At 38.9% G+C, this 12122-nt stretch overlaps 1 protein-coding gene across 1 annotated transcript in view; it reads right to left on the bottom strand.

Moving 5' to 3' along the window:
• GRIN2D (glutamate ionotropic receptor NMDA type subunit 2D) overlaps nucleotides 1–12122 on the bottom strand; it is a 1088828-nt gene that overhangs the window by 21407 nt on the left and 1055299 nt on the right. Inside the window, exon 14 of the mRNA XM_077457432.1 lies at nucleotides 6047–6279. Within this exon, the coding sequence (XP_077313558.1) occupies nucleotides 6047–6279 (233 nt within the window). The remainder of the gene's footprint in view (nucleotides 1–6046; nucleotides 6280–12122) is intronic.

The following is a 12122-nucleotide window of genomic DNA, read 5'->3' as shown; positions in this document are numbered from 1 at the left end:
GAACTTAAATGCAACAATGAAAAAATCACCCAGATAAGGCAGCGATGTGTGTGAGAAATGTGTTAATCTCAGAAATTAATACATATAAATACAAATCCGTTCATAAGATAACATTTATCTTGTATGTATTTCATTAGTGTATTTTGCTGTTTCCTTGGAGATCCACTTTCAGGCGTAGTATAGCGTACGCCCATGCAATTGCTCTGTTTGCATGCACGGGGATGCACAGGTTTTCCGTGCATCCCAGAGCAGGCAGTCCCATTCATGTCAATTGGGATGCAGTAGCTGCACTTACACAGCTGCTGCTCCCAATTTGACATCAGTGCAGATCTGCATTTGGGGCTCTGCACGGCTTGTATATGCATTATCATATACTCACACATTCTTGAACATCTATATATCTATAGGCTTTTGAACAAATATTTTGTATGCTTTCTCTGAAAATGTAAAACTTTTTCCAGATACCCAAGTGCCCATTTAATTTAACATCGGTACCTACTACATCTTTTCTTCTAAGAAGAATTAAGATAAGGAGTAGGGGTTATATTTCATGTGATCTGACATAACATACCAGGATAACTGGGTAAAATATTAAAACTATAATATAAATGCCCTAAAATATTTGCTAAACAATGAATGAATCTATGAATGAATTGTTCTGAATAAGTATCTGCTTAATGAGCAGGTAAAGAATTCAAAAGACTGTTTAACAATTGCAGTGGGTAGCTACCATATTTGTGTCCAATGAAGGCAACTTACCTGTCACCCAGTAAAACAAAAAATATTAAAGAACCAAATGCAGATCAGGTAGTACATATACATTTCAGTGCTATCGTTTTTAAGATAAATAGCTTTGGCAACATTTCATTTTAGCTGAAGCCCTTTCCTATCCTAGGATTCTTCTGGTTCCAAAGTCTTCTCTCTTCTCTATTATTCACCCAAAGATGATGTTACTCCCACACATGCACACATCTTCCTGGCACCTCTCTCTTACTCCCCACATTTGTATTGTACACTAAACTATGCATATCAGTGTACATGTAGAATTTTTTTTTTCGGGCAATGAAAGAGGTTTTATGGAAAAAGACACAGTATATAGAGGTTGATTTAGGCAAATAGACTGTACACTTTGCAAGTGCAGGTGCAATGATTTTCCCCAGACCTTTGGGAAAAGGGTGATGCTCTGCTGATTTCCATCATCAGAAGACTGCAGGGGAAGAAGAGGGGGGCGAACTTCCAGCTTAGTTCGCCACTGTAAATATCATGTACCCACTCCCCCACCCCCGAAAGGTGCCAAAAGTGGCAGCGGGGGGGGGGGGGGGGCAGACAAGTGGAGCTTCCCCCTTTTGGATGGAGCTCTGCTTTATAGGATTCAAAGTTCTCTCTCAGCACTAAGCTAATTATTTGAACACAAGGTGTTTTCTTTTTATTAATTTATACATTGATACTAGTAGATTATTATTTCTTTATTATTTCTTTACATGTACTTATATTATAGTGGATTTTTCATATTAACCCATATATTTCATAGTATTGATATTACATTTTCCACATCAACATATATAGCACAAGTTACGCAGTGCTTTGGATATATATTATACATTCATATCAGTCCCTGAACTCAAGGAGAACCTAACAATCTAAAGTCCCTAACTCACATTTATACTAAAATTACATTTTGGTAAACATAAAAGTTTTTTTTTTTTATAGTAAATTTGAAAGATTCCTTTTTAGTGAATTTTGGTTTGATATTTAAAAATCTTTAGAAAAACAATAAAATAGCCACTTTAATACTTTCATTTACTCAAGAGCCTGCTACAGCAAAGCAGTACAGAAAGGGTTATCACAAGGCAATTTTTCAGACCTTGTACACAATGATTATGCAATGTGTACTAAATATATTCAAATTCCTTCTCTCCCTCTGTCTCTCTTATCTGATCTAGTCTTTTCTTTCTTCATGGAATGATCTGTTATGTCTTTGTTTGTCCTTGTTTTAGGTCATTAATTTTTGAGAAACAGTAACAAGATGAGGCAATCTGGGAGAAGAGGGAGGATGGTTGGAGAAATAAGATGGAGAGAGATAGAAGCTGAGTACTTTGCCAGGAATCACCTGAGAAACCACAGTGTGATAAAAAGACACATTTTTCAGGCAGCTGTTAATGTGGCTGGCATGTTAATTACATGGCTGCTATCACATCAGAGATCCGAGAATGAAAGCACAGTGCATAAAAGGGGCTGCTTGGGAGGCTATAAATGTACACTTTATAGATCACCTTTCTACATAGGCAAGTGAATGGAGATAAAGGAATGTTGCACACCGACATGAAAAGCAATTTGCAAGAAATGCACATAAACATACAATTGTGGTTAACATGACGTCCCAAAAAGGCAAGACTAATCATAGACATGTGTTTTAATGGATTTCGTTCCATTTGCAGACTGAGGAGGATGTTAATCATTGTGAAGTGCTTAGATCGAATTGTTGCCTACATTTTCATTAGAATACTATTTTACAGAAGCTGGTTTTGGAATGACTACAGGAATGTTACGTTAAATGCCTACACTACATTTAATTTTATCCATTTATTAAAACTGTCAGAATTCGAAAAAAAATTAAATAGTTCAGGCCTAATTTTTTTAAACAGAAAAACATCTGTATAGACTGCTTTAACACAGAAGTATAAGCAACTATTTATAATACAGCTCAGGTTCAGTGATGTTTCAAGCTGCATCTTCTAGGTTCATGTGTGCCACTTCCCCAAACTTTAAGACAGGGAAGTGCGCACAGGAATCTGAAGGATGTGTACACCTACATTCATAAAACCTGAAAGGACACAAACAAGCCATGCCCTACACTCCTCTTCCAAGGAAGAGATTGACAGTAGCTCCCAAGACAGCACCTCAGAAGCCACTTGTCAATCACTTCCCAGGAAGAGAAGCATAGGGCTTGTGTACTGTGTGAATCCTCTTAGGCTTCCTTTGAATATCAGCAAAGGCAGCACCATCACTTCAACCTTATCATAGGAAGTGCACACAGAAGGGTGGCTCCATAGAACCCTGTGAGGGAAGGAATCCACCCTGAAACATAAAAGTGTGGCTAACACAAAGAGGAACATCTGGGTGAATGAATGGGAGGAAATTTCAATTTCAACATATCAAGAAGCATAAACACATATGAGTCTTTACTTCAGCAGTAGTAATGAAAAAATAAATAAAATAAGGCTTTAATATCACTTAAATTAAAACACCACAAAGACCTTCATTTAAAGAGCAAAATGACAGTGCCTGCAGACAGCGCACCTTACCGACAGTTACAGTATATCACCATCACATGACTTTCTCTATGTGACGGTGCTTAGCCCAATCATCAAATCCCAATGCTGTCATGTGGGTGACCAGTGATGGCATCGCCCCATCTTAACTCGACACAGATGACACATAAAGTTAGACAGAGGGATGTGGTGAGGGAGTAGTAAATATAAAAGGTTGGGGGGGTGTATCTGTGAACACTTATGCCACTTTACCCTGACTGCAGAGAGTCTCTTTTAATAAGACACAAATCATGATGTAAAATTAAGTGCACAGAAGCAACCAGGTAGAAAACTTGTTCTACCGGTAAGGATATTCTGGGCAGCAGAAATGTGAAATCTGGCTGATTGCAATAGGCATTGCTCTTTACATCATGTTTTCCAGTGCTTTACCTATACACTTTAATACCAGCTCCACAGTTGCTCACATTTATCTACCATTTGCTTCCTTGTTGCTCTGTTTACTCACGGAAAGGAAGCAGAATACTCCATTGGTAAGCTCTAAGTTTGAAGCTCATAGCTACAAAACACTCAACATTAAAAATTCCACTGTTTTAAATTGTTAGGAATCTGTCATTAGACACCCGGCACTAAAAAAAAAACAAGTGTTTCCTTTCAGACGATTTGGGTATTTTATGTCCCAACTACTTCAATGGGAGTGACTGACAAAATGTGCAAAAATGTGTGTCATGTGTGTTTTTCAGGAAGGAATAAGTCTCTGGGGAACAAAAAGTTTAATCCTGTCCCAAAGAAACTACTTGATGGCAAATTGCTCAAAATGCACAAACAAATGTAAATAGCTTGAATATGCTATACCCAGTTGCGAATGTAGCCTTAAGTATAATTTGGTGCTTACATAGGACTGAAGACTTTCTTCCCACCCCCAAGTGACAACACTGTACTGTATGTGTTAGCCCAACACATACAGTACAAGAATGCACAGTGCTCATCATCAGTGTCAGTCAGTCAGTCAGAAAACATTATAATATAATTATATATAATTTTTAGCCTTTGAATCTTTTTTTAAGAAAAAATGTCAGCCTTATGAACTCTTTCCTATTGATAACATTGGCAACAAGGCCAGAGGATCCCTCAAAACTCATAATTTGGTGTGAGAAAAATGTCTGCCTACATGAGAAAGAGACCCAACACCCATGCATTTGTCATTATTACAGAGAATTTGGTCAAAAGTGATTAAATCTTACAAATTTAGTTTAATGTCTTAGCTTACTTAGGTTAACTCAAAGCGAACAATCAGAAATCATATTTCATTATTTTACACTTGCTACACTTCCGAAAGTTGATTAACTGATATAAGCCAATTTTCTATTCCTCTACTTAAATTGCTCTACTCATTTTAAATATAACATATCATGTGCTTTCTAAACGATTGGCCTTTGCCAGTGGTTTATTTATTTTGATATTTTGTAGGTCACAACTATGTATTCCCAAGTAGAAAGCACATGATATTTAGTAATGCAATCACTCTTTTTTCTCTCCAATGACAAAATATGATGCACTTCACATGATGATTATCTTGTCAAATGTATGATTTTTTTCCTATGATTATACAGAACATAAAATAAATGAATAAAAACAAAAACAAAACATAGTATGGACTGTAGATATGTATCTACTTTAGAAATCCTAACTAAGCTAATGTATTGTTGCTATGTGATATCTGAAACAGGAAATACAGCTTTGTCTAATAAAAGAGATGGATAAACAGCATTGCTTCTACCGCCTTGAGAGGTTCATACATCAAATACTGCTATCAGGCTATAAATATGCATTGGTTTTGAAAGTAAAACAAATGTAAGGGACATCTATGAAAACTCATGACCGTCACTATCTACTGCAATGTGAATATTTTAGAGTGAGTTGCAGAATAAAGCATGAAACAAGATGTAATGATAGTTCTCCAGGGAACACGCATAAGTGAAGGAACCTGTAAGGTAAAGGTCAAAGTATTTTAACTGACTGATAAAACTAGACACCCCTTAAATTTTCTCTAGCTGAAGATCCCCACTATTAAAGAAAATCACATTTTTTTAAAGGATATGTACGGGCTGGGACATGAGGCTCCCTATCAATATCATACACAGACACGGGGGGGGGGGGGGGGGGTACTAAAATTGGTGTACAAAGAATCTGGTACAACTGTGCATGGTAGCCAATCAGCTTCTAAATTTAGCTGGTTCAATTAAGCTTTGACAATAGCACCTGGAAGCTGATTAGTTTCTAGGCAGAGTTGCACACAACTATGAATTTTTATATATAAAAATATTTAATATTTTTAATTGTGGGTTTTTTTCTGTTGTAAAAAGTTTATAAAAAATAGCAAAAAATAAGTATACAAATATGAATACCCTTTATCTTTTCCAAGTGCCCTGTAAGCTAATGTGTGACCATCCTCACAGTACAACAGTTGGGTACCTATTTGTAATAAATGTGTAAATAATTTGTATAAATATGGTCTCACCATGGGTGTGGCCTAGACTGCAAAAATGATAAAATGTCAAATATGAAATATAGCAGAGTAACAAAAGACAAACAAAAGAGCCTGCATTTTTGCACAAACTGTTTAAAATAGGTAAGAAAAATATGGAGGTCGGTATGCTTTTAAGATGATTTGCCAATTATGGGTTATAATTGCTTTCAAAACTCCCATTTTATGCACAAAAACTTATTATTAATCTGTATACACAAAAAAATAGAAAACATAATGACATATTTACCCTGCTAATTGCCATCAAGAAGTCCAGTCTCCCAGAATGTCTCATGCAGTGACGTAACTTCCAGTATATAAGATGCTCCCATGCAAACACCAGCAAACTCAATCCCATTGCTACAAGGAGCATGTAGAAAACACCCGCCATATTGTCAATGTCTAACTTGCTGCTCATCACTTCAATCTTGTCATTGTGGCAAATTCCTGATAACCAAAGTCTTTCCAGCATTTCAATCTCATCTGTAAAAACAAAATGCACTGTTCTTATTCACCCAGGAAAAAAATAGAATTCCATTGCAACATATAGTAGTAATAAAGTATTGCACCCTGTTAGCCATCAATAAAATTAGGTCTTGTTGATGTGATATATTGGATATGGGTAAAAAAAAAACCCGTGGACCAGAATCTGATCCTTACGAATGCTTTGGATTATAGCTAAGCATTCATATCTATTGTTCAAGTAGAGTTTGATTGAGGTCACTAAGCACGTACCTTTCTTTACCTTTTAGCATTTTGTACATACAAGTGATACCATGGGAGACATTTTAGTGTTCACATTGGTTAATGGCCACTGATAAAGTACAACTTTATGACTGTGGCTATATTAGAGTTCCAATATTTCACCTCTATAGAAATAAACTGACTAAAACATAAATCTGTTTCCACACAGTGGATTAAGTTGACAGCAAGTATCTCTGTGACACCAAGATAAAGTGTTTGCCTATGGAAATTTGAGTGCGGCCATGTGATACCTCTAATCTACACATGTGAGGAATCTCAGTATAACTTACTCTCTAATGCACCTGAAGCAGGAATTTACAGCTTGTTGTTTGGGACAATTATGTATTCATATATCCTCAGGATGGCTGCTTTGAAGGAAAGATTGTGAATAACAGAGGTGGTATACAGTGCTCAGATGTACAAGGATCACCCTTGTTTAATCATCTCTGGGGTGTCTAGGTTGGGTTTATGAACTTAAGACCAGCTCACATTTTTAAAGTGCAGACAGTACAATAGAATGCCTTTGGACTTAGAAAATTGTGCAGCAGAATGATGGCCTTGGAAACATAAAGAAGATATGTACTATGATGTTTTGTGGACGTCAAAAGAGTGGAGCATTTCTGTCATCAGTTTGGCCCAATGGATGAATAACTTATATATTGAACAAATGTGTTTGATGGCAGTTTTGCTATAATTGATGGATGTATAATTGCATAGAGTATATCTCAAAAGAAAGTTAATCAACTGTTCAAAATATTTTTTATGTAAATGATATCTGATTTTAAACTGTGTATAAATAAACATACCTTTTATGGGAAGTAAGCTCCAGTAATACTTTTTTGAGCATTGAGGCTAGGTTCACACTATTGCGATGCGGGAACGCCGCGAATCCGCGGCGTTTTCCCGCATCGCTCACCTCCCGCCGGCAGTTCACACTGCCCTATGCGGACGGCTGGGGGTGTCAATGTTATGTTAATGACACCCCCAGATCCGTCGGCATATCGCAGTGCGATCTGCCGACTCGCACAGGAATCGGATCGCATGGTGTGAACCCCCATGCGATCCGATTCCGTTGCGGACCCAAAAAAGGGTCCTGTGCGAGTTTGCTGCGGGACAGCTGCGAGTTCAGCCATACTATCTGTATGGCTGAACTCGCAGTGCTACGGAGATCGGATGTGATTTGCTGTGCGAATCACATCCGGATCTCCCCCCGCAGCAGTGTGAACCCAGCCTTAATGTGATGTTGCTAGTATTTAGAAATACTTTAGAATGGTCCATAGAAGGCAACAAGATAGGGTTCTCTTTTTGAGGTAAATAGTCCAACTATAAAACCTAAACACTAAAACAGCATACATAGCCATTCATGATTCTGCGCCAAGCTACTTTACTGTCCTCATCTCAAAATAATACCCAGACTGTGCCCGCCTCTCCTTCGAAGACCTCTTGGTCTCTACCCCCTCTTTACCTCCCCCTGTGCTTGTCTCAAAAACTTCTCCAGAGCCTCTCCCTGCCTCTTGAATTCATGACCCCAATCTATCTAGCTATTTCCTATCCTGTCCGCCTTCAGGCCATCTTTAAAAAATCATTCCTTCAGGGAAGTTAATCCCGTTCCCACCTAAAACTAAACCTTTACTTTCTCCATCGGCTCATCCTTAACAGGTAATGCCTTTTGTATCAATTGCCCCTCTCTTTTATAAGCCCTCATGCCCTCCTAGCCCTATTGAATTGAATTGTTTTGTAATGGCACCGTCTCCCTTATTTTTTAAACCACTGCACATACTATTGGTGCTTCATAGATGTTGTATAATAATGAAAGCCTTGTCCCTGTTTGTTATTTGCATCTTATAAAGTACTCGTCATCCATGTTTAAAGTGGTTATAAGGACTGAAGGTTTTTTACCTTACCAGCACCCCCCTCCTCCCAAACCCCCCCAATCTTTATCCCCCTCCGATCCAACGAGAGCCTCGGCTGTATAGGAAATTTAAGGAAATCTAAGCAGCCATTGGCTCCCACTGCCGTCAATCAAAGCTAGCGAGCTGATGAAGAGGGGGGGGGGGGGCAATGCGTGGCTCTATGTATTTTTTTGGACGCATAGAGCAGAGGCTTGGGAGCAAGCATGCAGGGGTGACCCCAGGGCAAGTGGCTTTCTCTGGGGGCACTGCTCAAGGGGAAGGAGTCAGAAGCACTGGCAGGGGACCCGAAAAGAAGAGGATCGGAGCTGCTCTGTGCAACACCACTGCACAGAGCAGGTAAGTATAACATGTTTGTAGTTTTTTTTTATTATTAAGCTTTAATATCACTTTAAGTTTTTTATGGGCACTATCCAGTGTAACCCCCCCCCCCCCCCCCTTAAGAAACAAACAAACAAAAAACAAATATACACATTATTAGCGTATAATATAAGGTCCCATTTAAATTCCTGGATGCATAGCATGTAAGCAGTTACAGACGTGTGGCCTAGAGGAATACTAAACAGGAAGACTGTGCACTCTTAGAAATATTTAGGACTTGTCAGGGATCTATTTGTTCTACTAGCCTAGATATGTATATAAGTCTCATTTGAATACTAAGCCATACTATAAGTGGATCATTTCATTATTTATTCTAATTAGCTAATTTTCAGCTTTGTTAATAGCGAGTGATTGGGCTATTTTTTGGATTAGCATAAAAAAGGCTGATTGTATTTTAAGCAAATTAAGTTGACATTTTCAAGTGGTTTGTATATGTGATAAGGGATTATTGGTTAGAATGTAGAAAATTGAGCGCAAAAATAGTTCATGCAACCAAAAACTTACCAGGCCTACTGAATATTAATGAAATGCTTATAGCTTCAGCTTTTGAGATAAGCAAAAGAAGCTTATTTATTTCAATATAATGTGCACAAAAAAAAATGTCTTTATTGTACCGGACCAAAGAGAGCTAAAATGGAAATGTGTTGCATAGTCACCAAAGGCTCTTTTTATTATTTAAAGCTGATGATCTCCATGCAAAAAGCAAACTATACAGTTGAAATATATGATATATTATATATATATATATATATATATATATATATATATATATATATATATATATATATATGTATATATATATGCGGAAACTTACCAGCTGTTTTCTATCCTGTCCTGGGATTTACACAGCCTTGCCCAATTGTACAATCAACCTGGTGACCAATTTTTTTTACCTAACTATCAAGACTAGTCAAGACTAGGCAATCTTCCTGCCTCCTGCTGGTGATTAATTAGTAAAGGACCTGTGATAGACTGATAAAATCATCTCTGACCTTTATTCCTGTCAATTCAGTCCTTCCCAGCACATGTGCACAGAAGACACTGGATTGTCCCAAAGTATTGGCTTTTCTCATCCAAACATAGTATCCATGTGCAGGAATTTAAAAGAGACTGAAAACATGTTGGATTCAGTTATACTAGTTGAATAATAAAAAAAATAAAAAAATTTGATATAGTAGGGATCGGTTTAAATATGGTATCTAGGTATTAAAAAGGAACTCTAAGGGGCGGCGGCTTCCACGTGACAGGGATGGAGGAGGATTCGCCGTTCCACCCGGAGCCAAGCGCAGGGAGAAAGCGCGGCGCTCCTCAATGACTCCCGCTCCGGCACCAGCTCCCGCGCTTGATTGTCCGCTTGCCCAGGACTAGAGCGCACTCCTAGCGCGAACCGGAGGGACGCCGGTAGACGGTTCGGAGGGCCTCGCTGGAGCGAGCGGAACCCTCGGGTCTACCCCTCCCCCCATACCTCTCCACTCCTCTATTTACCTAGTAGACGCCGCTGAGTGTGCGCTGTCCCTGCGGGCTGAAGAGTCTGTGAAAGCAGAAGACTACTAACAGGTCAGACCCTTCCAAACTGCTATGTTTTTTTTCGCCTGGACTATTATATATCCTCCAGTCAAAGCTCTGAGAAGGTGCATCTAAGGAGCAAGTAAGGTGTCGGAAGTAAATATAAATGATCTAGGCAATAGCAGCACTCTGAATGTATGCAGTAGGACTCATATGTCTCAGATCCTCTCAAACTGCTATGGTTTTCTTCTTGTTTTACCCTGGACTGTTATAAATGGGGCATCTAAGGTGCAAGTAAGCTGTTGGATTGTAAAGTAACTTGATTGCTCAATAGTAGTATCCTGAATGTTCATATTGAGATACATATACATTTTCATGCCCTGAAAAGATCCACCCAGGACTCTGACGATGGCTGGTGACAAATAGACTCTTTTACATGTTAATTACGTTTTGAAAAGTTCTACGCAGAAGACTACTAACAGGTCAGACCCTTCCAAACTGCTATGTTTTTTCTCTCCTGGACTATTATATATCCTCCAGTTAAAGTTCTGAGAAGGTGCTTCTAAGGAGCAAGCAAGCTGTTGGTAGTAAATGTAAATGATTTATGCAATAGCAGCACTCTGAATGTATGCAGCAAGACTCATATGTTTTTCTATGCCCTGAAAAGTTCTGTCCAGGAATCTGAAGACAGCTGTCGATATATAGCTTTTTACTTTACATAGGAATTACGACTTGACCCCCCAGAACCAGTAAACCACTCTTTCATTCTCATTTTGCTTCGGGGGGAGTGTATACCTGGGGGGAGAGGGAGAAAAGGGGCCCTCTGGTGGCCTGTTGTGGCAGTATTTTGATATCTTGTTTTCCTCTCGATCTCTACTGCTTATAGCTACGAACAGTTAAGGGAGGCGCCCCGGCCTTTTTGCTTCCTTAAGTAGAGGTGCAGTAGTTCTCCCCGTTTCCCACTGGGGTCTGGGATCTATATTTAACGATTTCCTGGGGAGTGCTTGCTGTCCCATAGACAGGCCATTGGCTAGCTCAGAGGAAAAGACCTGACTCTATTATTTTTTCCATCGCTTGCACCCCTTTTCTTTGTTTCCTACTTGTATTCCCATAGCCTTTCTCTAAGGTGCCTTCAAAAGAAAAGGAACTCTGGGGAAGAGGAAGCATAAGAGGGACAACATGAAGGGTAGAAACCCAAAAGTTAATGACTCTAAAGCCCCTAAAGAGAGCTTAAACACAAGCTCTATCCAGAAATATCTCAAAGAGACAAGCCAAAAAAGTCCAGGCCTGGACAAAAAACAAGGGAGCAAGCGAGAGAGGAGGTAGGAGGCTGGAAAATCAACCGGGATCCAAGGCGACTCCTCAGGTGAAGAATCAGAGTCAGACATGGTTGGTAAAAATAGAGAACAGACAGATATCTCCCAAATGCCGACTAAAGGCGAAATACAAGAAATGTTTTTGAAAATGGAGAATTTAATTAAGTCAGAGATCTTAACTGTCAGGGCAGATATGGGTCACCTGTTAAGGAGAATAGAAGAGACGGAGGATCTACTGGGCAAACAGGCTCAGGAACTACTAGACTTAAAAGCGCAGTCCAGAAAAATGCAAGAGGCTCACAGGGACATTTTATATAGACTGGAGGAACAGGAAAACCAGAGCAGACGACAGAACCTTAGGATCAGAGCCTTACCTGAACAACAAGGAGAAGACCTTGGTGCAAAGATGAGGCAGCTATTTAATCCTCTATTAGGTAGAATGGAAGATGAAGATCTAAAGATAGATCGT

The sequence above is a fragment of the Lithobates pipiens genome, unplaced genomic scaffold (genome assembly GCF_037356315.1).
Source record: "Lithobates pipiens isolate NorthernLeopardFrog02 unplaced genomic scaffold, aLitPip1_a1.2 Scaffold_27, whole genome shotgun sequence".
Classification (NCBI taxonomy): Eukaryota; Metazoa; Chordata; class Amphibia; order Anura; family Ranidae; genus Lithobates; species Lithobates pipiens.
The sequence above is the reverse complement of the archived record's forward strand: the minus strand, read 5'-3'. Positions and strand labels throughout refer to the sequence as shown.